The 27,999-nt window shown below is 42.8% G+C and overlaps 1 protein-coding gene across 3 annotated transcripts; it reads right to left on the bottom strand.

Annotated features, from left to right (window-relative positions):
- Positions 1–285: 285 nt before the first annotated feature.
- Positions 286–27,999, bottom strand: LOC117529984 (polypyrimidine tract-binding protein 3-like). Of its 3 annotated transcripts, none has more exons than XM_034192903.1 (15): positions 27,879–27,998; positions 25,843–25,912; positions 24,928–25,118; positions 23,053–23,196; positions 22,649–22,810; positions 22,424–22,534; positions 21,191–21,353; positions 21,047–21,106; positions 12,855–12,970; positions 12,658–12,691; positions 12,433–12,525; positions 4,802–5,024; positions 3,793–3,870; positions 3,536–3,714; positions 286–2,225 (listed from the first exon to the last, which is right to left on the bottom strand). In XM_034192903.1, exons 2-14 carry the CDS (start codon positions 25,865–25,867, stop codon positions 3,582–3,584), a joined length of 1,533 nt encoding a protein of 510 aa, XP_034048794.1. In that variant the 5' UTR covers positions 25,868–25,912; positions 27,879–27,998; the 3' UTR covers positions 286–2,225; positions 3,536–3,581. The 3 variants fall into 3 exon arrangements, with proteins under 3 accessions (XP_034048794.1, XP_034048796.1, XP_034048795.1); XM_034192905.1 differs by having other exon boundaries at positions 657–2,051; positions 27,879–27,999; XM_034192904.1 differs by having other exon boundaries at positions 1,921–2,228; positions 27,879–27,999.

Genomic DNA, 27,999 nt, shown 5'->3' with positions numbered 1-27,999 from the left:
GATTATTTAACTGAATTTTTACCCAAGGCCAAAATATGGCCATTGGGTATTGCGAAGACTTTGCATCTGTCCGTCTGTCTGTGCTCAGTATAAGTCCAGTCCTATTACTGCCAGGGAGGGTCTTCACATTCACAGGGAGCATTCTTGGGACACAGACCTTGGACAAGTTCAAAGATGGCTAACCATGACCTAAGGGGGTCAAAAGGCCACAGTCTTTCTACACACTCTTTCTTTGATTACATGCTCATACGTCTGAGGGTACTTTAGCATTGTGTTCTATATTTTTTATATTTGCTGACTCTTTTTCACCAATCAGCCACAGAAACCACATAAGTGTTTACGTTTACAGCTTTAAAGTTTAAAAGCCACATTCTGATGATGTAAGGAAGGCAGAGCCACGGTGACTGTCTTTATTTTAGAAATAAAATAAGGCATTCCATTTGCAGATATTCTCTGAAGCGTCTTTTGTTTTCTATGCCCTCAGAAGACAAAAGATGCTTCCCAGAATTGTGTCTACTGGAACACTCAGTTTTGCTCAGGAACCCAAAGGCGTCTCCATCCATTCACCACTGCAGCATCACTGAACATGAACTTCAAACCGTTAGCGGACACGCCACCGAGCACAAAGACATCCGAATGGAAAATTTACTTGAACATCTTGATTGAGATGTTTTGGTCCAAATCTGTATTCAAACTATTTAGAAAATTACTGACAATGTGATTACATCATAAAGCAATGGGCGGAGTCAGCAGCATAGTGTTGTGGAGCGCAAACAGTCAAAAAGGCAGTTGTTTGTGCCCCCCCCTCCCCCATAGAAAAAAGTGTGGGACATCTGAAGCTCAATCAATCAGAGCTGAGCGTGAGTTCATTTATAAATACATTCAGGATTAAATGCAATGTATTTTAATACCAGCGACGTAAACATGTCTTAGAACGCTGAATCACAGAAACACAAAACTACTGGTTTCAACAAGTAAGGCACAAAAGTAGGAATTAAAAAGATTTCAGCCAATCAGAGCTGATGTGTCGCTGAGGCGATTTTAAAGGGGTTGTAATAAAGGGGAGCTCACCTGCTGAGCTGGCCACAGCCCTCTTTTTGTGGGCGTGACACAGAAGACTGACATAATATGATTCTGGTCACCACAGGCAAAAGCTGTCGTCGTGGTTACTGCTTGTCTAGCTCTGCGCAGAATTCAAAGGGAAGGTTTAGCGAGGAGGGCAAAGGTCAGGTGATGGACTGTCTAGCCACAGGACACACCCCCCAGTGAGGTCATTCTGATTCTTTCCTGATCAGGATCAATAAATAGATTAGCTTCACTCTGAAAGTGACTACAACAAGTGACATCAGTACATGTAAGACGTCGACCAACAACCTGAAAGAGGCAGTGAAGGAGACAAAGACGCAGTGCAGTGACAACGTTAAGTCACAACCGGCGACCTTCAGAGCACCGTCTGTGCGCCAACGTTAGCCTGCTCACTGTCAGCAGCATGATGGAAGGCAGATGGACCAGAGGACCATCATGTTTCCCATCTCCAAACTGAAAGCCATGCTCTGTCTTAAGCCCTGCCCAGTAGCCATGCCAGTGGTCCAGTTAACGATGAGCTCTGCCTGCGACCCGCTTTTGGTAGCCTAAATGTGTGAATAGCAGCTTAGAGAACACAGAGTTGTTGGTCCAACTCCTGAACCAGAAGGGCAAATTGCATCATTTGACTCTTAATTTTGGTATTTTTTCAAACTTTGTCCTCCACTCAGCCTGAGTGCTGAATGTGATCATGTGACCTTTAATATGAAACCTGCAGCATTAAAAAATAATAAAAATACAGGTTTTAACATCACGACCCTTTAAAATCAACAAACAAATGTTGAAACTAATTTTGTACATGCAAAAAAAAAAAAAAAATCAAGTTGAACGTCTTTCTGCCTGGTGTAAAGTTCAACTCCATTACCCACAATGCACTGCTACTTGTTGCTCAGAAGCTCGGTCGCTATGGCGAAAGTTGTGTTTGTAGTGGAGTGGTCCTTGCTGACTGGCCTCTTCCATTGGACCGTCTGTTTCCAGGACAACCAGACAAAGAAAAAAACTGAGTAAACAACACGGGGAAGAAGATGGGTCAAAAGTCATTCTCCACCGATACATTGTGGGTCATGTGACATAACAACAAAGCTGATGGCCCCAGAGCTTCAAGAGAAAGCACGCCAAGAATTTCCCACGATGTTTCAGTGCTGCTGGCAAAGATGACACAATAATGTTTATAATGATAACTCAGAGACAGACTTTCAATACTGTGTACATATCACAAGTGTGCCACTAGGTGGTGCCATCCGCCATCACCGAACGGGGCAGGAAGTGCTGGCGAGCAAACTAAGAATTCACGTGGTACATAAATGTATCTTCGCAAAATCATGACAAGTAATTAAGTCAAGCTACTTACTACGAATATATTTGATTAGAAAAAGTATGTGCTGTTTGTTGTTACCTCCGCCAAGGAGGTTATGTTTTCGGTCGTGTTTGTTTGTTTGTCTGTCTGTCAGCAGGATAACTCAAAACGTTTTGAACGGATTTTGATGACATTTTGTGGAGTGGTTGGAAATGACAAGAGGAACAAGTGATTAAATTTTAGTGGTGATCCGGATCACGATCCAGATCCCGATGCTAACGCGTTAGCATGTCTATGGCATTTTCAATGTTAAAAGTTAGCATTAAGCAGTTGCAGCTGTCATCATGTTCGGGTGCATTTGTTTTCAAATTATAATATTTCTTAAATTTATTTTTGTTTATATATTAATAATCTAATGATTATTATATACAATTTTAGAGAAAGAGACAAAAAGGAGGGAATCTCTTTAGGGTCATGTTAGATGTTATGGCGTCAGTGACCCCATGGCCTTGACGGAGGTTTGCACTCTGAGTGCTTCTAGTTTTGTATTTTTTTTTACTTTAAATTGACACTTTATGGACAAGAAGTCACTGGGCAACTTTAATCTGAATCACTAATCGGCGCCATGTTCTGTTTAACAGCATTCAGCGAGTTACAAAAATGTGATAATTAAACGTCTGGACTCGCATTCAGTGTTTCATATGTGGTCTTACAATAAATAAAGAATATAAAAGACTGAAAATAACCCAGTGATTATTTCTGCAGTGTGCTTACATTGCTGCACGGCAAACCATACGTAATGCTCCACATTACAAACTGTATGTTCCAAACGTACTTTACGCTCCGTGTGACAAACGGTACGTTACATTCCGCTCATGCCACTGCAGTTTGTCTTAAACAAATTAACCAAATTTTACAAACTACAAGTGGAATGGTGATTTTCGCCAGCTTTTCTTCAGTTAAAACAACCACAATGCACAGATATCAACAGTTTTCATGGCAACACAGAGCCTCAAATACACTGTAGAACCAGACAAACAAAGTAGTAAATAAACCAGCAGATGGTGACACTGCATCTTTGGCAGCAAACGTTCCAGTTCTTATGTCTTTAAAGCAACAGGCTAACAACAGGGAGCATCACGAGTTTCTGCCTACCTGCATAAGTCACCTGGTCCATAACATGTGTGTCTCTGGTCAGAGATCAGATAGTAGACTTCGAAAAGGAGACCCGGAGGTGCTGGTTGTGATCCAGCTGGTGGTCGTGCAGAACAATCAGTGCCTCGATCGCTTCCTCAACAGATGCCAGCTGCATCAGAGCCATCTTCCTGTCCTTCCTGGAGCCACACAGGAAGTGACATCATCTTATCAGAGGAACCCGGAGAGGATGTCACAAAATATTTGTTGGGACTTACTGGAAAAACCTGAAGGCTTTGACAGTGAATCCACTGGAGGAGAATAAATCCTTCAACATATCTTCACTGACAGAGGAGCTAGGAGACAAGGAAGGAAGGAAGAAAAACCCAAGAAATAAATATTTACAAACTTTATATTTACATTTATTTTGTCTTAAAGGTTTAGGTAGTATGTCCAAGAACACAGAATGAGTAAAGTAAGCCCCTTCGGCTGTTCCCTTGTTTTCACTCGGAGTCACCACAGCAGATCCAAGGTGGATCTGCATGTTGATTTAGCAAAGGTTTTATGCCAAATGCCCATCCTGACACAACTCCACATTACATGGAGTAATGTGGCAGGGGTGGGGTTTGAACCGGGAACCTTCCGCACTGAAACCAAGCGCAATAACCACTTGGCCACCACCCCTGCTACAAGAACACAGAACGAGTAACGGAAAATATCATAATTTACAGTGTGAAAGTTACATTTTTTTTATCATAATTAAATCCATTAGATTACAATGACTGAAGCTCCAGTTTGTGGTGAGTAACAAAGCACCGCATCACGTACCAAAAGCATCAAGTCAAGCACCAAACACACCAAGTCAAGCACCAAACACACCAAGTCAAGCACCAAGCACAATACATTAAGTACAAAAAACACCATGTCAAGTCCCAATAGCACCATGTGGACTACCAGAAGCAGGGTGTTAAGTTCCAGAAACACCATGTCGAATACCAGAAGCATGGCATCAAGTCCCAAAAGCACCATGTAGACTCCCAGAAGCATGCCGTCACATACCAAAAGCAAAACATTGAGTTCCAAAATCCCAGACCGAGAGTTTTCAGGAACATGACATGAGCGCATCCTATTTAATCAAAAGCAGTTTTGTTTTTTCTGTTGTTCTTTTGTTGTTGTTGTTGTTTTTTGTGCATTCACTCAGTTTCGATGCTTCCTGTTTGAGTTCACTGACAATTACTTTTTTGCCTTTTGGAGGAAACGTTCGATGTGAAGAGAGACAGTCCTTACGGTATGTTGGACAGATGCAGCGTCGCAGACGGAGGGAAGATGTTGTTGAAGTTTTTAGAACCAGGCTTTTTGAAGCGGTGGAGGGCGGAGCCTGAGAAGTCACGTGTCAGCATCTGCTCCTCCTGCCCTACTCCCCCGCGAGGAAGTTGCACCATCGGGTGTTTGGACAGTGTCACCCGGATCGTGTTGCCATGGAGACACTGGCCATTCAGATGACTCATTGCTGAAATAGTGAGATAAAACAGAAATATTAAATATCCATCCCTTTATTTTCTATACCCGCTTACTGCAGTTAAGGGTGACAGGGGGATGGAGCAGTCACAGGGTGTGAGGTGAGGTACACATGAATAGGAACCCAGTTTTGTAGCAGAATGTTAAACATATATAACACTATTAAGAGTCATGATAAATTACATTCATCAACTGATATCATTAGAAAAATGCTGAAAATTGAGTATATACACACACACACACATACAGGGGTAGGCTGAAAAGTTCTAAGGCTCACTATGATGCAGTTAATGCATTACTCCTTCATGGGGAGCCTTAAAACTTTTCAGCCTACCCTCGTATATATATATATATACATATATATACAGTGAGGAAAATAAGTATTTGAACACCCTGCGATTTTACAAGTTCTCCCACTTAGAAATCATGGAGGGGTCTGAAATTTTCATCTTAGGTGCATGTCCACTGTGAGAGACATAATAATCTGCAAATACACTCAACAAAAATATAAACGCAACACTTTTGGTTTCGCTCCCATTTTGTATGAGATGAACTCAAAGATCTAAAACTTTTTCCACATACACAATATCACCATTTCCCTCAAATATTGTTCACAAACCAGTCTAAATCTGTGATAGTGAGCACTTCTCCTTTGCTGAGATAATCCATCCCACCTCACAGGTGTGCCATATCAAGATGCTGATTAGACACCATGATTAGTGCACAGGTGTGCCTTAGACTGCCCACAATAAAAGGCCACTCTGAAAGGTGCAGTTTTATCACACAGCACAATGCCACAGATGTCGCAAGATTTGAGGGAGCGTGCAATTGGCATGCTGACAGCAGGAATGTCAACCAGAGCTGTTGCTCGTGTATTGAATGTTCATTTCTCTACCATAAGCCGTCTCCAAAGGCGTTTCAGAGAATTTGGCAGTACATCCAACCAGCCTCACAACCGCAGACCACGTGTAACCACACCAGCCCAGGACCTCCACATCCAGCATGTTCACCTCCAAGATCGTCTGAGACCAGCCACTCGGACAGCTGCTGAAACAATCGGTTTGCATAACCAAAGAATTTCTGCACAAACTGTCAGAAACCGTCTCAGGGAAGCTCATCTGCATGCTCGTCGTCCTCATCGGGGTCTCAACCTGACTCCAGTTCGTCGTTGTAACCGACTTGAGTGGGCAAATGCTCACATTCGCTGGCATTTGGCACGTTGGAGAGGTGTTCTCTTCACGGATGAATCCCGGTTCACACTGTCCAGGGCAGATGGCAGACAGCGTGTGTGGGTGAGCGGTTTCTGATGTCAATGTTGTGGATCGAGTGGCCCATGGTGGCGGTAGGGTTATGGTATGGGCAGGCGTCTGTTATGGACGCAGGATAATGCATGGCCCCATGTTGCAAGGATTTGTACACAATTCTTGGAAGCTGAAAATGTCCCAGTTCTTGCATGGCCGGCATACTCACCGGACATGTCACCCACTGAGCATGTTTGGGATGCTCTGGACCGGCGTATACGACAGCGTGTACCAGTTCCTGCCAATATCCAGCAACTTCGCACAGCCATTGAAGAGGAGTGGACCAACATTCCACAGGCCACAACTGACAACCTGATCAACTCTATGCGAAGGAGATGTGTTGCACTGCATGAGGCAAATGGTGGTCACACCAGATACTGACTGGTATCCCCCCCCAATAAAACAAAACTGCACCTTTCAGAGTGGCCTTTTATTGTGGACAGTCTAAGGCACACCTGTGCACTAATCATGGTGTCTAATCAGCATTTTGATATGGCACACCTGTGAGGTGGGATGGGTTATCTCAGCAAAGGAGAAGTGCTCACTATCACAGATTTAGACTGGTTTGTGAACAATATTTGAGGGAAATGGTGATATTGTGTATGTGGAAAAAGTTTTAGATCTTTGAGTTCATCTCATACAAAATGGGAGCAAAACCAAAAGTGTTGCGTTTATATTTTTGTTGAGTGTAAGTATTTCAGCACCTGCCAATCAGCAGAAATTCTGGTCCTCAAAGACCTGTTAGTCTGCCTCTAAAAGGTCCATCTCCACTCATTATTCCAAATTAGAATCACCTATTTGAGGTCATTAGCTGCATAAAGACACCTGTCCACCCCACACAATCAGTAAGACTCCAACTACTAACATGGCTAAGACCAAAGAGCTGTCCAAAAACACCAGAGACAAAATTGTAGACCTCCACAAGGCTGGAAAGGGCTACGGGGCAATTGCCAAGCAGCTTGGTGACAAAAGATCAACTGTTGGAGCAATTATTAGAAAATGGAAGAAGCTAAACATGACTGTCAATCTCCCTCGGACTGGGGCTCCATGCAAGATCCCACCTCATGGCGTATCAATGATCCTAAGAAAGGTGAGGAATCAGCCCAGAACTGCACGGGAAGAGCTGGTCAATGACCTGAAGAGAGCCGGCACCACAGTTTCCAAGGTTACTGTGTGTAATACACTAAGACGTCATGGGTTATAGTCATGCATGGCACGGAAGGTTCCCCTGCTTAAATCAGCACACGTCCAGGCCCGTCTTAAGTTTGCCCATGACCATTTGGATGATCCAGAGGAGTCATGGGAGAAAGTTATGTGGTCAGATGAGACCAAAATAGAACTTTTTGGTCTTAATTCCACGCGCCGTGTTTAGAGAAAGAAGAATGCTGAGTACCATCCCAAAAACACCGTCCCTACTGTGAAGGATGGGGGTGGAAGCATCGTGCTTTGGGGGTGTTTTTCTGCACATGGGACAGGATGACTGCACTGTATTAAGGAGAGGATGACCAGGGCCATGTATTGCAAGATTTTGGTGAACAACCTCCTTCCCTCAGTTAGAGCATTGAAGATGGGTCATGGATGGGTCGTCCAACATGACAATGACCCGAAGCACACAGCCAGGATAACCAAGGAGTGGCTCCGTAAGAAGCATATCAAGGTTCTGGAATGGCCTAGCCAGTCTGCAGACCTAAACCCAATAGAAAATCTTTGGAGGGTGCTCAAACTCCGTGTTTCTCAGTGACAGCCCAGTAACCTGGCTGATCTAGAGAAGATCTGTGTGGAGGAATGGGCCAAAATCCCTGCTGCAGTGTGTGCAAACCTGGTGAAAAACTACAGGAAACGTTTGACCTCTGTAATTGCAAACAAAAGCTACTGTACCAAATATCAACATTGATTTTCACAGGTGTTGAAATACTTATTTGCAGCAGTAACATACAAATAAATTATTAAAAAATCATACATTGTGATTTCCGGATTTTTTTTTTTTTTTTTAGATTATGTCTCTCACAGTGGACATGCACCTAAGATGCTGTGCTCAAAACTTTACATACCCTGCCAGAATATTGTATTTATTTATATATTTATTTATTTGGCCATTTTTCAGAGAATATGAACGATAACACCAAACTTTTCTTCACTCTTGGTTAGTGGTTGGGTGAAGCCATTTATTGTCAAGCAACTGAATTTACTCTTTTTAAATTCACAGTGACAACAGAACTACCCAAATGACTCTGATCAAAAGTTTACATACCCCTGTTCTTAATACTGTGTATTGCCCCCTTTAACATCAATGACAGCTTGGAGTATTTTGTGGTTGTTGTGGATGAAGCTCTCTGATGGTGAAGCTGCCACTGAACATGTCTTCAGTTACGAAGAAATACAAACAGTATGGCACTCTAATGGTAAATCTGCATGGAGTAGACAGTTCTCAAAAACTGAGTGACTGTGCAAGAACAAGAGTGAGGAAAGCCACCAAGACACCCGGACAAGCCAGAAGAAGTTACAGACTTATGTGGCTGTGACTGGAGAAATTGTGCACAGTGCAAATTCTGCATTTTGCATCACTGCTCTTAGCTTTATAGTGGAGTACAGCAAAGAAGGATTTTCTTTCACCGAATCAGATCAAATCTAGGCTTGCATCTCAGATGTACATTCTGGCAACTTTCATGTCTTCTTTTTAAGAAAATCCTCCTCTATACCACTTCATCATAAATCATGAAACTGTATAACTACGTTCACAGTTCCACTCAAAAAATTAATAAAGTATGCAGATACTATATACAGTAAAACTTGCATATAATGGAATCAGGTGGACCAGCGAATTTTGTCAGTTATAATCAAAATCCGTTATATGTATAAAATGAGCAAAATCTGTTATATGTATAAAATGGATAAAAATCCATTCTATTTATGTAACGGATTATGTACAGTAAAACTTGCCTAAACCGTCATCATATAAACCAGATATTTGCAGTCACCAGACAAAAGCAAAAGTCCCAATGCTTTTTGTATGGTTTTCCATGTAATTAACACCATATATAACAAATTTTCGCTCACATCGGACAAAACATCCTGTCCAACTGCACTGCATTTTCATTAAAAACCCCTCGCATGTACCGGACAGATCAGTCTGGACGTGCACAATAGCAGATGTAGAAAATTAAATTTCAGCACTGACATTCGCCGATTTGAGGAAAGTGGGACTGGAGTCATTTCCATGATTAAAAGCTTGACTGATAATTTTTTCAAACTATGCTCAGACTAGGACCCGCAACCTGACATGCACCTACTAAATCAGACAGCGCAAAAGGCTGTGATTTTACACTTTTTTGGTTTCACTCTTTCCTCTCATATTTTAAAAATTTTTGCAGGACGCATGCTGATTACATTTCGATAATGGATCAAATACATCTGTCAGAAAAGTCCGCAAATATAACCAATTATACAACACGGAGTGAGAAAGAAGAAATTGTACACCTTATGTTGTGTGGCTGGGGTGCCTGGCTGGCTTTTGTTTCTGTTTTCTGTCTTTCCTTCCAGGTGGCATGCGTTCAGGACTGAGTGGCTGATGTGTGGCTGAGTTATCAGGACCTCACCCTGATCACCTGAGGCTTGTCATGTGCAGCTCGTCAGGACTCACAGCTGTGGTGCATCTGTATGGATTGGGGCATGGTTGCATTTAAGTCTGGAGTACACAGTGTGTATATGCCAGAGACTCAACCTTGTGACAAGACGGGTGAGATCGACGTTTGGAGAACAATCTCATCATTATGGACGCAGAGACCGTACCAGGTTTGATGCCATGGTCTGTGAAAGAGGAGGGGGTGAGGTCTCACGCTCGTCAGCACACTTCCTGAGGTACTTTAGGTTTTGTGACTAACATGAGTACAGCCAGTAGATGTGGTGTCCCTCACACCTTATTATATTGAGCTGTTATGTTAGTCGTTTAATCAGCTTCCACTGCAGTGGAGAATTGAACAAGGTGTTCCATGCCTGCAGGGTGGGAAGCTGATTGGTGATTAAGCCAGGAAGTGTTTGCTGATTATGTACACCTTTGAGTGGTCTCCCTGTGGGTGGAGTGGTGGACTCACATTATGGTTTCTTCTTTCACAGACTCGGTTGGTCGCGGCCACCTGGGGGGTGTCGGCGGGGTCCTTGGGTCCGAACTGTTCTGGCTCCGGACCGTTTGTGCTGCTGGGAGCGTGCCGTTTTTCCACCTCGCCAGACCGCGCACTTATTGGTTATTAATTGAGCACTCACTGTTATGTCATTAAATTCTGTTATCCTTTGAACCGTGCTCTGTTTCCTTTATGCTGGGTCCTGTCAAACGCTGGGTCGGTGCTCCGACTGCGTCCGACACATAACACCTTACCTTTGATTTGGAGGTTTATGATTGTAGAAAGAAAAGCTTGTTGAGGGTCAAATTAATCCGGAATAAAGCATAATCCAGCGACGGAGAACTTTAAAACTGTCACGCACATCAACATCACGTCATTGCATGGCATACAGTTACAGAGCTGCAGAAGCATAACTCAGGCTTTTGGATTTTAAGGCACCACTTCCATAGCTAGCTTCAAAAAAGTGTGGCTCGAACAAATGTAATCTTTTTAATGCACATAATGTCAGCCGCTTATTTAACACAGGACTTAATTTTTTTCAGAGGAATTTTTGACCCGGTCACAAAATTAGGCAGGTCTCGATTCAGGATTCCCTGTAGATCATTCGGCGCCTGCTGACTGTAACTACAGTAAAAACTTGCATATAATGGATTCAGGTGGTCCAGCAAATTTTGTCCATTATAATGGAAATATGTATAAAACTGACAGAATCCATTATATGTAAAAAAAATGGACAAAATCCTTTATACGTATGTAATGGGTTAGTTACAGCCAGAAGGCAAAGAACAATTGACGGGGAATCCCCAGGTCCAATTAGGCTTAAGTATTCCTTGATTAAAAGCCTGACCTTGAATCAGGACCTGCCTCATTTGATGACAGTTAAAACTACATCTGAAAAAAATTAATAAAATAAACGCCTGCCTTAAATAAACGCTTGTGCATTAAAAACATTACATTTGGTCGAGTCACGTTTTAATCTAAGTCCACTGCGAAGTGGTACCTTAAAATCCTAAAGCCTGATTTATGCTTCTGCAACTCTGTAACTCTTTGGCCATGCAATGACACTGACATGCACATGACCCTTTTAAAATTCTCCGTTGCATCTTTATGCAATTTACAACTGGAAAAGTGGCATTTTCTGGATTAATTTGTTGCTCAACAAACTCCACATCTTTATACAATCATCAACGTCCAAACCAGCTATACGGTACGTACAATTTCCTCCTTAAATTGCAGGTCATTTGAGTGTCTTTTTCTGATTTTGTGTTGTGAAGGTGGTCATATTTGTGGACTTTTCTGCCAAATGTATTTGATCCATGCTTGAAATGTAGTTGTCAGGTGCACTGAAAAAAAATGTAATGGAGAGGAAGACAGAAGATGGGAGACAGCATCATTTTGTTAATAATCATCAGCCTTGAATTACACCCTGTCTTGTTTAGGTCCTGTGTGTGAGCACAGTTTGAAGAAAAAAACGGTCAGTCTTTTAATCACGGAAATGCAGTACCCTTTCCTCGAATCAGCGAGTGTCAGTGCTGAAATTTATTTCGTACCAGTGTTACTGGTCAATCCCAGACATGCCCGGTACATGCAAAGGTTTTTTAATGTAAATACATTATGATGGGGCGGGACGTTTTGTACAATGTGAGCAAAAATTCGTTATACAAAATCCGTTATATACGGTGTTTATTACATGGAAAACATACAAAAGCATTGGGGCTTTTGCTTTTGTCCAGTGAGTGTGAATATCCAGTTTATATGATGACAGTTTAGGCGAGTTTTATTGTATATATAAAAATCCTGTTGAAGTATATATTTTAGTTCAACAGAAGTATTTTTAGCAATTTGTCCTTTTTAGACATTTCCTTCCACTCAGTGTGCATTCTGTTTACATGTAAATAATGGGGAGGTGTCTTCTGTTTTGTTTACGTGTAAATAAAAGAGAGTTGTCCGTTTTGGTTACGTGTAAATAAAGCAGTCCCACCGAGCTGAGCTTGTGTTGCATCGCTCATCTGAACTAGAGCATTTTCCTTCTTGTTGAAGAGAATTTTCACTCGCTGTACATCGCCGTAAACACCTGTAAAACATGATCAACTTGAAAAGCATTCAAGCAAATGTTTAAACTTTTCACTTAAAAATAATCTGTGAAACAAAGTTCACAAAAATCATGAATATGACGAATCAATGAGAAAATGTAAAACATTCATACCAAAGAGGATGAAGAGGCAGTGAGGAGATACAGTCTGCAAAAAAAAAAGAAAGAAATTCATACAGCATCTAACAACCAATGAATCAATCACCTGTTTAACTGTATTCCTAACAAAACTCACGACAAAAAATACAACAATAATGCAGTCTGTCCAATTAAACTGCGTGTATTATAAATACCCAAGACTGAGCTCTGACCTCTGGATTCAGGTTAGAAACCAGCAACACAGAGTGAACAGCAGGGGGTGCCAGAGTCTGGACAGACATTCGACCTGTTGGCACCAATGAGCCTGGAACAGCTTGGACAGAAATACCTGGAGGGGAGGAGACAAAAAAAATCACTGTGTGATGAACCAAATGGAATGGTGGTTTTCTTCCATGGCCAGACCAGGAAAGCCACTGGGAATTGCACTGGACACCAGTGTCCACAGGAGGAGTTGTGTGCTTCATCTCTGAGGGACCTGAACATCATCCAGAGGAGTTGTTGTGCAGTTTAATGGACATCCTGGCCTGTTTAATTAAGGAGCCAAGAAAATGGACTGTGATGGGCCTGAGGGTAGAACAGGCGGTGTTTCTTCAAGGATTCTGTGAGCAGGCTTCTGGCGGCTCATCTTGCAGTCAACTGTCAATCACTGAATCTCAGTGAGATTGCATAGGCATGGAAACAGCTAAGCATGGGTAAAGCTCCGGGGATGTGTGGTATCTGGCTGAACTTCTTCAGGTGGCTACAGATGATGTTGTAGTGTTGCAAACAGTTTTTGTTTCAGTTTAGGATATAGGTATCATCCCAAGAGCTTGGAAGAAAGGACCTACTGTCCCACTCAGGAAAGGATGATCACCTCTACTGCAGTAACTACAGGGTAATACACTGAAAGGTACTTGCACAGATTATTCTTACCGGGATTCAGTCCCAATTACATGTCTGGCTTCACATCATACTAGGACGTCAACTATTAACCACATCTTGGCTCTGAGAGTACAACCCCAATTCCAATGAAGTTGGGACGTTGTGTAAAATGTAAATAAAAACAGAATACAATAATTTGCAAATCCTCTTCAACCTATATTCAATTGAATACACCACAAAGACAAGATATTTAATGTTCAAACTGATACACTTTATTGTTTTTGTGCAAATATTTGCTCATTTTGAAATGGATGCCTGCAATACATTTCAAAAAAAGCTGGGACAGTGGTATGTTTACCACTGTGTTATACATCACCTTTCCTTCTAACAACACTCAATAAGCATTTGGGAACTGAGGGCACTAATTGTGAGTGTCATGATTGGGCATAAAAGGAGCATCCCCAAAAGGCTCTGCCATTCACAAGCAAAGATGGGGCGAGGATCACCACTTTGTGAACAACTGTGTGAAAAAATAGTCCAACAGTTTAATAATGTTTCCCAACATTCAATTGCAAGGAATTTAGGGATTCAATCATCTACAGTCCAAAATATAATCAGAAGATTCAGAGAATCTGGAGAACTTTCTACAAGTAAGCGGCAAGGCCGAAAACCAACACTGAATGCCCGTGACCTTTGATCCCTCAAGTGGCACTGCATTAAAAACCGACATCATTGTGTAAAGGATCTCACCGTGTGGGCTCAGGAACACTTGAGAAAACCATTGTCAGTTAACACAGTTCGTCACTACATCTACAAGTGCAAGTTAAAACTCTACCATGCAAAGCAAAAGCCATACATCAACAACATCCAGAAACACTGCTGCCTTCTCTGGGCCCGAGCTCATTTAAAATGGACAGATGCAAAGTGGAAAAGTGTGCTGTGGTCTGATGAGTCCATGTCTCAAATTGTTTTTGGAAATCATGGACGCCATGTCCTATGGACAAAAGAGGAAAAAGACCATCCAGATTGTTACCAGCGCAAAGTTCAAAAGCCAGCATCTGTGATGGTATGGGGGTGTGTTAGTTGCCCATGGAATGGGCAACTTACACATCTGTGATGGCACCATCAATGCTGAAAGGTACATCCAGGTTTTGGAGCAACACATGCTGCCATCCAAGCAACATCTTTTTCAGGGACGTCCCTTCTCATTTTAGCAAGATAATGCCAAGCCACATTCTGCACATGTTACAACAGCGTAGCTTCATAGTAAAAGAGTGCAGGTACTAGACTGGCCTGCCTGCAGTCCAGACCTGTCGCCCATTGAAAATGTGTTGCGCATTATGAAGCGCAAAATACAACAACGGAGACCCCGGACTGTTGAACAACTGAAGTCGTACATCAAGCAAGAATAGGAAAGAATTCCACCTACAAAGCTTCAACAATTAGTGTCCTCAGTTCCCAAATGCATATTGAGCCTTGTTAGAAGGAAAGGTGATGTAACACAGTGGTAAACATACGACTGTCCCAGCTTTTTTGAAATGTGTTGCAGGCATCCATTTCAAAATGAGCAAATATTTGCACAAAAACAATAAAGTTTATCATTTTGAACATTAAATATCTTGTCGTTGTGGTGTATTCAGTTGAATATAGGTTGAAAAGGATTTGCAAATCATTGTATTCTGTTTTTATTTACATTTTACACAATGTCCCAACTTCACTGGAATTGGGGTTGTACTTACTGAACTAAAGCACCGATGTCAGCAGTGCTTCTTTGCACCCTGTGTTGAATTTCACAATGCGTTTGATTCAGTTGCCTGGACTGCTCTCTGGGACATTCTGAGAATTTGCGGGATTCCAAAGAAGTTTCTGGACATAATATCCAGCCTATGCATAGGTACTGTGAGTGTTGTGTGGAGTCTTAGTTGCTCCCACTGAATTCTGGTGTTCCTCAGGTGATGTGTTCTGGCTCCTACACTTTTGAGTGCCTGTCTAGTCTGGTTGTTGGATCGGGATGTGGAAACCAGTGACTTAGGTGTCTTTGTTGGCGTGGAAAGGTTTAGAGACCTTGACTTCATGGACGATGCTGTGATCTTTATGGAACCAATGACTGCAGCACTTGAAAAAGCTGAGTGAGGAATCAAAGTATCTGGGTTTGTGATTGTCCTGTGGAAAGATCGAAGCTTTCATTGACTTTCTGGACTCAGCTGTCAGAATTGTATCAAATCAAATCAAATCAATTTCATTTATATAGCGCCAAATCACAACAAACAGTTGCCCCAAGGCGCTTCATATTGCAAGGCAAAGCCATACAATAATTACAGAAAAACCCCAACTGTCAAAACGACCCCCTGTGAGCAAGCGCTTGGCGACACTGGGAAGGAAAATCTCCCTTTTAACAGGAAGAAACCTCCAGCAGAACCAGGCTCAGGGAGGGGCAGTCTTCTGCTGGGACTGGTTGGGGCTAAGGGAGAGAACCAGGAAAAAGACATGCTGTGGAGGGGAGTAGAGATCAATCACTAATGATTAAATGCAGAGTGGTGCATACAGAGCAAAAAGAGAAAGAAACACTCAGTGCATCATGGGAACCCCCCAACAGTCTAGGTCTATAGCAGCATAACTAAGGGAAGGTTCAGGGTCACCTGATCCTGCCCTAACTATAAGCTTTAGCAAAAAGGAAAGTTTTAAGCCTAATCTTAAAAGTAGAGAGGGTGTTTGTCTCCCTGATCCGAACTGGGAGCTGGTTCCAGAGGAGAGGAGCCTGAAAGCTGAAGGCTCTGCCTCCCATTCTACTCTTACAAACCCTAGGAACTACAAGTAAGCCTGCAGTCTGAGAGCGAAGCGCTCTATTGGGGTGATATGGTACTATGAGGTCCCTAAGATAAAATGGGACCTCATTATTCAAAACCTTATAAGTAAGAAGAAGAATTTTAAATTCTCTTTTAGAATTAACAGGAAGCCAATGAAGAGAGGCCAATATGGGTGAGATATGCTCTCTCCTTCTAGTCCCTGTCAGTACTCTAGCTGCAGCATTTTGAATTAACTGAAGGCTTTTCAGGGAACTTTTAGGACAACCTGATAATAATGAATTACAATAGTCCAGCCTAGAGGAAATAAATGCATGAATTAGTTTTTCAGCATCACTCTGAGACAAGACCTTTCTAATTTTAGAGATATTGTGCAAATGCAAAAAAGCAGTCCTACATATTTGTTTAATATGTGCATTGAAGGACATATCCTGATCAAAAATGACTCCAAGATTTCTCACAGTATTACTAGAGGTCAGGGTAATGCCATCCAGAGTAAGGATCTGGTTAGACACCATGTTTCTAAGATTTGTGGGGCCAAGTACAATAACGTCAGTTTTATCTGAGTTTAAAAGCAGGAAATTAGAGGTCATCCATGTCTTTATGTCTGTAAGACAATCCTGCAGTTTAGCTAATTGGTGAGTGTCCTCTGGCTTCATGGATAGATAAAGCTGGGTATCATCTGCGTAACAATGAAAATTTAAGCAGTGCTTTCTAATAATACTGCCTAAGGGAAGCATGTATAAAGTGAATAAAATCGGTCCTAGCACAGAACCTTGTGGAACTCCATAATTAACCTTAGTCCGTGAAGAAGATTCCCCATTTACATGAACAAATTGTAATCTATTAGATAAATATGATTCAAACCACCGCAGCGCAGTGCCTTTAATACCTATGGCATGCTCTAATCTCTGTAATAAAATTTTATGGTCAACAGTATCAAAAGCAGCACTGAGGTCTAACAGAACAAGCACAGAGATGAGTCCACTGTCTGAGGCCATAAGAAGATCATTTGTAACCTTCACTAATGCTGTTTCTGTACTATGATGAATTCTAAACCCTGACTGAAACTCTTCAAATAGACCATTCCTCTGCAGATGATCAGTTAGCTGTTTTACAACTACCCTTTCAAGAATTTTTGAGAGAAAAGGAAGGTTGGAGATTGGCCTATAATTAGCTAAGATAGCTGGGTCAAGTGATGGCTTTTTAAGTAATGGTTTAATTACTGCCACCTTAAAAGCCTGTGCTACATAGCCAACTAATAAAGACAGATTGATCATATTTAAGATCGAAGCATTAATTAATGGTAGGGCTTCCTTGAGCAGCCTGGTAGGAATGGGGTCTAATAGACATGTTGATGGTTTGGAGGAAGTAACTAATGAAAATAACTCAGACAGAACAATCGGAGAGAAAGAGTCTAACCAAATGCCGGCATCACTGAAAGCAGCCAAAGAGAACACTATGTCTTTGGGATGGTTATGAGTAATTTTTTCTCTAATAGTTAAAATTTTATTAGCAAAGAAAGTCATGAAGTCATTACTAGTTAACGTTAAAGGAATACTCGGCTCAATAGAGCTCTGACTCTTTGTCAGCCTGGCTACAGTGCTGAAAAGAAACCTGGGGTTGTTCTTATTTTCTTCAATTAGTGATGAGTAGTAAGATGTCCTAGCTTTACGGAGGGCTTTTTTATAGAGCAACAGACTCTTTTTCCAGGCTAAGTGAAGATCTTCTAAATTAGTGAGACGCCATTTCCTCTCCAACTTACGGGTTATCTGCTTTAAGCTGCGAGTTTGTGAGTTATACCACGGAGTCAGGCACTTTTGATTTAAGGCTCTCTTTTTCAGAGGAGCTACAGCATCCAAAGTTGTCCTCAAAGAGAATATAAAACTATTGACGAGATAATCTATCTCACTCACAGAGTTTAGGTAGCTACTCTGCCCTGTGTTGGTATATGGCACTGGAGAACATAAAGAAGGAAACATATCCTTAAACCTAGTTACAGCGCTTTCTGAAAGACTTCTACTGTAATGAAACTTATTCCCCACTACTGGGTAGTCCATCAGAGTAAATGTAAATGTTATTAAGAAATGATGAGACAGAAGGGGGTTTTCAGGGAATACTGTTAAGTCTTCAATTTCCATACCATAAGTCAGAACAAGATCTAAGGTATGATTAAAGTGGTGGGTGGACTCATTTACATTTTGAGCAAAGCCAATCGAGTCTAACAATAGATTAAATGCAGTGTTGAGGCTGTCATTCTCAGCATCTGTGTGGATGTTAAAATCGCCCACTATAATTATCTTATCTGAGCTAAGCACTAAGTCAGACAAAAGGTCCGCAAATTCACAGAGAAACTCACAGTAACGACCAGGAGGACGATAGATAATAACAAATAAAACTGGTTTTTGGGACTTCCAATTTGGATGGACAAGACTAAGAGACAAGCTTTCAAATGAATTAAAGCTCTGTCTGGGTTTTTGATTAATTAATAAGCTGGAGTGGAAGATTGCTGCTAATCCTCTGCCTCGGCCCGTGCTATGAGCATTATGGCAGTTAGTGTGACTCGGGGGTGATGACTCATTTAAACTAACATATTCATCCTGCTGTAACCAGGTTTCTGTAAGGCAGAAAAAATCAATATGTTGATCCATTATTATATCATTTACTAACAGGGACTTAGAAGAGAGAGATCTAATGTTTAATAGACCACATTTAACTGTTTTAGTCTGTGGTGCAGTTGAAGGTGCTATATTATTTTTTCTTTTTGAATTTTTATGCTTAAATAGATTTTTACTGGTTGTTGGTGGTCTGGGAGCAGGCACCGTCTCTACGGGGATGGGGTAATGAGGGGATGACAGGGGGAGAGAAGCTGCAGAGAGGTGTGTAAGACTACAACTCTGCTTCCTGGTCCCAACCCTGGATAGTCACGGTTTGGAGGATTTAAGAAAATTGGCCAGATTTCTAGAAATGAGAGCTGCTCCATCCAAAGTGGGATGGATGCCGTCTCTCCTAACAAGACAAGGCTTTCCCCAGAAGCTTTGCCAATTATCTATGAAACCCACCTCATTTTTTGGACACCACTCAGACAGCCAGCAATTCAAGGAGAACATGCGGCTAAACATGTCACTCCCGGTCCGATTGGGGAGGGGCCCAGAGAAAACTACAGAGTCCGACATTGTTTTAGCAAAGTTACACACCGATTCAATGTTAATTTTAGTGACCTCCGATTGGCGTAACCGGGTGTCATTACTGCCGACGTGAATTACAGTCTTACCAAATTTACGCTTAGCCTTAGCCAGCAGTTTCAAATTTCCTTCAATGTCGCCTGCTCTGGCCCCTGGAAGACAATTGACTATGGTTGCTGGTGTCGCTAACTTCACATTTCTCAAAACAGAGTCGCCAATAACCAGAGTTTGATCCTCGGCGGGTGTGTCGCTGAGTGGGGAAAACGGTTAGAAATGTGAACGGGTTGGCGGTGTACACGGGGCTTCTGTTTAGAACTACACTTCCTCCTCACAGTCACCCAATCGGCCTGCTTTCCCGGCTGCTCGGGATCTGCCAGAGGGAAACTAACGGCGGCTAAGCTACCTTGGTCCGCACCGACTACAGGGGCCTGGCTAGCTGTAGAATTTTCCACGGTGCGGAGCCGAGTCTCCAATTCGCCCAGCCTGGCCTCCAAAGCTACGAATACGCTACACTTATTACAAGTACCATTACTGCTAAAGGAGGCCGAGGAATAACTAAACATTTCACACCCAGAGCAGAAAAGTGCGGGAGAGACAGGAGAAGCCGCCATGCTAAACCGGCTAAGAGCTAGTAGCTGCGCTAAGCTAGCGGATTCCTAAAAACACGCAATGTGAATAATGTGTAAATAATTTAGAGGTGATTCAGCAGAGGGAGTGCTTTAGTTAAGGCACGTTAAGATTACACTGTGAAACAAATCGTTATCTAGTTAACTAGATCAATCTAACTGCACAGATTAAACAGCTAAGAGATACAGCAAAACACCACTGTGCTCCGGAACAGGAAGTGATACAATACCGCAGTGAGAGATCAGTATGAGATGCAGTGACACTCATGTTTCTGCGTCCTCCGTCTTTGAGATCCAGAGATGCCTGGGAAGACCTTTTGGAGTCATGAGGTCAAAGGTCAGAGGTATTTGGTGATGCTGATATCATTGCAGGAATGTCCAAGACATCAGGCTCGTGTTGCTTCCTGTCTTACTGTATGTTTTGTCAGACTTGGTCTGTCAAAACAAACCATGCCAAACCATGTCTTTGGTACCTGGTCTCTGTGGAGGATCCTTGGGTCCGGCTGGAGTGATGTTGTGTCAAATGAAGGATTACTTTGTGAGGGTTAGATGAGGAGGATCACTAACACTGTGAGGGAACATCAGCTACCACATTTTGTCCATGTGATGTGATTCTCTGGACATGATCCAGTACACAGGTGTCTCAATGTTGAGCATCCGAGTGGAGAAGGTCACAGACATATCCATGTGTCTTCTGGCCAAGGACACACTTGTGTTTCACCTGACTGCAGCAGCTAGATGGTTACTTTGGAGAGGTTGGGGAAAACCAGTCATCTGCCTGGGTGATTGCCATTCAGGCCCTAAGGCAGTTTCATGGTATGGTGGATGTGGCACCAACACATACTAACCTGACCTGATCATCAGACACAGAACAGATGAAATGGAACTGAGCTTCACTCTGTCTCAGGTAAAGCGAGCACCATCTCACCTGTGTGCTGGCTGATTGTGGGTGGGAAAACTGCGGCACCGTACGGAGGAAGGGCCACACCTGCAACATACAGACGCAGCTAGTATCATTAGCATGGCTGCTTATGACATATGGCAGCACTTGAATAGCAGCAGCACTTTTCACCGAAGGCAGCGGTGGAGGCGGGTTCCAGTTCGCCGGTGGGAAGGTCGACTCTGGTGAAGTCACGACTCTTGTCGTTGTTGTACTTGACATTGAGCGTGCTGAGTTTGGAGCAGTCAATGCGCAGCGTGCAGCAGCCATTGTAGATGTTCTGTCCATCCAGACCCTGAGCAGCACAAAAACACGTCAGTCATCATTTTAGCGTGTCATCACTGAGCTCTGTGGTGACGTCATCAATCTGAAGCTCAAATAAGCCGTTTACGGCCTCCTTTTTACTGCTTTTTTATTTTAAATCTCATTCTTTAAGTTTTAATCGGTCTTTTTGCTGCTTTGATCTTTTCCAGTCCTTCAGATCAGCCTGTTGTTAGTTAGAGACATAAGCAGCTAATAGAGCTATGCAGCTAAAGCTAACATAGACCAATAAGTAGCGCTGTTAGTTTGTTAAACGGGTTTCTAAAGCCACTGAATTTTAACTTCAGGCCGTTAGCACTCGCTAGAGGTAGTGCAGCATCATTGGCGTACTTTAGCATAAGACCATTTAACTATAGACCCAGAGAACCAGTTCGCAAAAGTTGAGACCGCAAACCGGTTTCCTGTTCATCGCCTGTTTCTCGTCTTTGACCTGTGTGTATTTTCTGCGTACTTGGACAGAGCTAAAAGCGCACATGCTAGTCATCAGGGGCTCAGTTATGTGTAAAGATCGATTAGCATTGTTAACCTCTGCTCATGGATCACCTCACAAGTACAGAAAATGTGCGCAACTGTGACACTGTTGTCCATGTTGGTGTGAGGTTACTAAAAAGGACAAAGGTGGGACTTCTGAGCCAGGAGGACTGATTATTGGTGAATTATCGATTCTTCTTCTTTGATCCTTCACAGTAATAATGAGATGTACAGCAGACTGGGCAAAGGTCACACCTGATCCGACGGCGTGACAGTGATGTAAGATGCAAATGTTTGGGGGTGGGTTTTTTTGGGGGGGGGGCATTATTAAAAAGGTGTGCAGTGAGGGGTGGGGGCTTTGGGTCAGCAGTGCACAAACGGATCTGTGATAGTCTCCGAGTGCCAGTTTGGTATCACCCAGGAGAAAAAAACATGACTACAGCAACAAACAAACAAATAAACAGTGGGTGTCAACATTACTTCAGCAGAAACATGTCAAAGCTCAAGGGGGCGTGGCACTACGTATGCATACATGCAAGTGCTTGTGTGCATGTGCATGTTCATGTGACCCACCGCCTTGGCGTGCTGAGCGTGTGTGGCGTCACTGAACTGCAGCAGAGCCTGAAACTGGTTGTTCCTCGTGAAGGTGATGATCTTCAAGACTGACCCGAATTTACTGAAGATCTGCAGACACGTTACCGTGGCAACAGAAACAATTCAAACATCTTGACTGACAGCAAAATTAATCGATAAATACTTTGATCACTTCTCCTTTTTTTAATGTGTAAAGTGCAGAACCTGCTGCAGCACTTCCAGCGTGACAGGATAAAACAAATTCTCAACAATGATTCGTAGGACAGGACTTTGACCCAGAGCTAAGCTCCGCCCCTCGCCTCCTGTCAGCATGTTCCCAGGATGCACCTCTGATGCACTGATGGCCTGCAGCACTGCATGCACTCTCTGCAAACAAATGAAGCTTGATTATTCATAAAAGAAAAATATAAAAAGCACAGCATATATAAAACGGGCAAAATTTTTATGTACGAGTATAAACAGGATGTGAAAAGAAAAAAGAAAAAGTTTTCCTAATAAAAATCAAAATAGTGAAAAAGTGAAGAAAATTACTGTCTTCAGTCTAAAATCATGAGACATTATTATATCTATTTGGAGCTTTATTTATTATTATATAATTATTATTCCACCTGATTGGGAAAGCTGTCAGTCTTCAACTCTTGATGGTTGGAGAACTGGATGAAGATTGGCTGATTCCTGATACTGGGTGTGACTGAGGTGTAGTAGTTTACCATAGTAACAGCAGCTTCCTCTGATGCCATTTCTAAAAACGCCTGAAAAAAGATTCCAAAGTGCAATTAATGAAATGTTTTTTACCGAATCAATATGAAACTAAATTTGAAGAGAAATGAATTATTAATAAAACAAAAAGATCAATTAGCTGTTCTGAAATGCAACATCAGCTATTTCATGATTACAAGAACAAAAATTACATAAATATTCATTTTTTTATATTCATTTAATAAGCGGGCAGCACGGTGGATTAGTGGTTAGCACTGTTGCCTCACAGCACAAAGATCGTGGGATCGCTTCCTGACTAGTGCTTTCTGTGTGGAGTTTGCATGTTCTCCACGTGTCTATGTATTTGTCTGTCTATATGTGGCCCTGTGATAGACTGGTGTCCTGTCCAGGGTGTACCCTGCCTCGCACCCTATGTCTGCTAGGATAGGCTCAAGCTACCCCCGACCCCCATCCCCACCCCCACCCATGACCCTTGATTGGAGTAAGCAGCTATAGAAAATGGATGGATGGATGACAGTATGAGATTTGGTCCATGACCGAAAGAACAAGATCGCGAGTACAAGTGGCTGAGATGAGTTTCCTCTGCAGGGTGGCTGGGCACTCCCTTGGAGACAGGGTGAGGAGCTCGGTCACGCTGGTGGAGCTCGGACTCGAGCCGCTACTCCTCCATGTCGAAAGGAGACAGCTGAGGTGGCTTGGGCATCTTTTTTGGATGCCCCCTGGACGCCTTGCTGGAGAGGTGTTCCGGGCACGTCCCATCGGGAGGACGCCCCGGGGAAGACCCAGGACACGCTGGAGGGACTACGTCTCGCAGCTGGCTTGGGAACGCCTTGGGGTTCCCCCGGAGGAGCTAGGGGAGGTGTGTGCGAATCGGGAGGTCTGGGCAGCTTTGCTTGAGCTCCTGCCCCTGCGACCCGACCTCAGATGAAGCGGAAGAAAATGGATGGATGGATGGATGGATAGTATCTGCATACTTATATTTATTAATTTTTTGAGTGGAACTAAGAAAACAGAAATCTTCAACTGTTGTTTGGATAGAAATAATCATATTTTTGCAGGAGCATGTTGTACAATTTGTGCCTGTAAGTAATAAAGACAGACAAATCCAGCTCTGCTGTGAAGCTGCTGAAGATATAAAAGGCCAATTGTCTCCAACATCCTTAGTGTTTAGTCTTTCATTTCTGTGTAACTGAAGACCCACAGAGATGACTGTAAAATCCACAAGAAGTGCCACAATATTAAGCACACCTCCATTCAAAGGAATCAACAACTACAAAGTGATTCAGTCATGTCAGGGTTACAGGGCTACATGGACTACAGAAGGCAGTTCCAGTAGGCACTGAGAGGAGGCAGGGTTACACACTTTGAGGAGGCGGGTCGACGTTCTGAAGTGGTGAAAAGGAATCAGAAGCACTCTGAGAAAATCTTCTCTCTTTTTTTTTTTTACATTACCTTGTATGTGTTGATCATATGACATCAGACTGTATCCTAAAACTGTGAGAAGAATAGAATAAAAGAGTAAAAAAAATCTAATGAAAATCTTGACTTAAACTAGGTCCATGTACAAAACTGAGCTTTATCTTCCTTTTTCTTTTTTAAGAAAACGGGGCTTTGGTCTTGGATGATCAGTGGAATCTCTAAACAGGAAGTCCACTTGTTCTTCATTAAACTTGCAGATTAATGTCGTATCATTTGTTTTTTATGGCACTGACGTGTGAAGGTGGGGCCGAAAGCAGAACCTGATGTGACCTTGTGGACTCTACCTGCTTCTTGGCCTTCAGCGTTATCAGGTTACTAACTCGGCCAAAAGGGAGCGCCAGAGAGAGCACTTCTTGTTCACAGACGTCAGCGGGCAGCCGCCGAAGGTGAAGAACCCGAGACGACGGGACACATGAAACACGACCAGAATCACACAGCCCGTTGGCGCCATCCAGTGTGGAGCCACAGATAGTTCCTGACAGCACGAGAGAAAAAAATTCAACCTTTCAACATTATTTTTTCCAGTTTGAATTTTGTTCATAAAATTTAAGCAATGTTTGTTTCTTAACCTGTTTTCTCCTTGGTTCTTTAACTGATTTCTATAAAACTTTGTATGTGCATGAAGGTCAAGCCCAGAATTGCCCTTAACTGGTTAAAGTAGGGCAAAGGTCAAGGTCACTGGGGTCAGATGACGTCGACGGGTTGTAGAATTGTCCAGGCTGGGTCAACCAAAAGGACACTGGGGTCAAAGGTCAGATTCCCCCCCAAACCTTGTCCTTACTGATGCCAGACTTGAGGCGCTTGATGTCCATGGATTTTGTCGAGCAACATGGTATTTGTTCATATAAATGGAACATTTGCATTTTCACGTACAATTTGACAAAGTCAAATTTTTGACACTTTTACTAAAATATGTTTGTTCTAGAGCTCAGGCGAATTTGGTTTTGTGTTTTTTAGATTGTACTTAATAATGTCATCTTCATAACAATATTTTTTCAAAATACAAAACAATTTTCATTAACCCCCTGCTGTCATTTGTTGCTTTTGCAGATTAAATATTGTAAATACATGACTTTTTTCATTCAGTTATTTTCCCTGTTGATGTCAGAAATGAGCATGATAACAGGATTATTTCTACAGTGTCTGAACTCAATCAATGTGATTATTCGTGAAAGTTAAATATGTGGTTGAGCTGTTACCTGTCGGCAGGTTGGAGCCGCTCATGGTCTCAGAACAGGCGAGCAACAAAAGAACATCTGCATCTGCTTCCTGCAGATAGAATGGATTCAAAACCTCATTCATCATAAACACAATCAACTATACGACGTCAAAGCATCAATTTTTAACAAAAACAACCAAAAAAAACTCATTCTGAACTGTTCTTGCTCCTCAAATGTGTTACTTTTCTCTTTTCTCAAGGTTTATTTGAGACAAAATGTTTTTCACATCTTACGAATACATCTGAAAAGGGTTTAAATCAAGAAATCATATTTTTAATTGACAGGTAACATAAATGATCAATGACAGTTTAAACTGGTTCGAAATTACTAACAGATTCCCCCCAGTTGGCCATGCCTGTGTAGCGGCTTTGATCTGCCTTGTGATTTTACCTCCTCCCAATTGCCCTGGGAACAAATGCCCAGGGCATGTGGACACACTGTCCAGTCAGACTAAACCCAGGCTCTGGCCTGAGTGGCCAAAGTAGACTCTGGCTCCCGGGGGCCGGGCGGGGAGTGAGGTGAACATGCACAGCAACTCCTGCTAGCCTCTGTCACAGTACCCCACCCCGAACCTCACTCTCGGAGCAAATGCGCACCTTGCAGATGGAGATGAAGATTTCAGAGACCGGGGAATATTCATAATTTGGGATCTGGTTTGTTCATGTGAGACTGTAAAAGTGTTTTTCACTGCTCAACCACAAACACGGCAGGCTTATCAGCCTCTGAAGATAAAATGCCCCATTGTTTTCCTCCAGAAGAATCTCTACGGCCTTGGGGAACATTGGTAGCCTCCTTATCTCTCTAACTCCAGTACACAAGGACAGAAACTGACTCACACATGGACAAAGACTGAAGCATACTCCACCACCCCCCTACCTCCCGTCCTGCCCCATCACACACCCCATCCCAGCCACCGCTCATGCCACCCCTTTTCCCCTCCGGGGGCTGCGCAGTTTTAGCTGCGGCAGATCCCCGTTCCCCCAAACTGGCAGCGGTGTGACTCCTGTTGCTGCGGCTACCACACACTCACATCGCCTCAATTCCGAAAACGGACTGTTTCAAGTTTAGTGCACATAAACAATGTCAAATGTATATGTGTTGTCTTAATTCTGATGTGTGCCATTATTACGGTAAACAAGTAATAACTGTGGATTAATTGCTGTATCTTGTCTGTGGCAATTTGAGTGTGGACGGAATCTCATTGTTGTAATGAAAATGACAATAAATCTCATCCATCCATCCATCCATCCATCCACTCCCACCTGGGTCACGGCACCAATGTAGCAGCTTTGCGTTGTGTTTTTACTCCTCTCACCCACTCCACTCGGGATGCGAACTCATAATCACTTGGCATGTGAGGCGGGCCGGCGCTCTGACCTGTCAGCTAAAAGCAGTCGGAAAAACGTCAGCTATGGCCTGAGTGCCTTTGGCTGTAGCGGGGACTACCACATGCACAGGAATTCCTACTGGCCTCCGTTACACCTGGAAGTCCTCCCTAGGGAGACCACTAGGGGGCGTCCCCACGAGATGCCCCCAAGTCGTAATTTTTGATTATTTTCCAAATAAGTGTTAAGTTTATAAAATATGTTTGGGTGATTTTGACTATATTTACAGGGAAATGTAACTGTGAATTAGCATTTTATTCACTGTGTATTATTTGAATGTGAAATAATTGCACAAATACTTGAGTTTTTATTGTACTTTTTGTGGTAATTCTTTTAAACGTGTATGTGGAGAAATATCGTGAGATTTCATCAACTAAACCCCGCCCCCGAATTGTGACTCTACAGTCGCGATTTTATCTATTTATTATTTTGTCAAAACAAGCGAAACAAACAGAAGCAAAGCCACAAACAACGCTGGAAACGACTCCAGTAAGCAAGCAAACAAAAACAAACGGGAGGGCGGGGCTGACGCCGGAGGCTCGCGGCTCGGTCACCAAGGCAACGGGCGGAGGGGGAGGGGGGGTACGGGAGAACGGCGGCACTGATCCGGATCCTTGTTCGCACGCTTACCGGTCCATAGTTCGTGCGGTTCCGGAGTTCTGGTCCCGCAGCGTCACGAACGGTCCCGAACCCGCAACCACCGACAACAAGCAGCGCACTTCCTCCATAATGACGTCACGGCAGGACACGC

Source organism: Thalassophryne amazonica, chromosome 17 (assembly GCF_902500255.1).
Source record: "Thalassophryne amazonica chromosome 17, fThaAma1.1, whole genome shotgun sequence".
In the NCBI taxonomy this organism is placed as follows: Eukaryota; Metazoa; Chordata; class Actinopteri; order Batrachoidiformes; family Batrachoididae; genus Thalassophryne; species Thalassophryne amazonica.
Note: the sequence above shows the minus strand (reverse complement) of the source record. Positions and strands in the feature narration are given on the sequence as shown.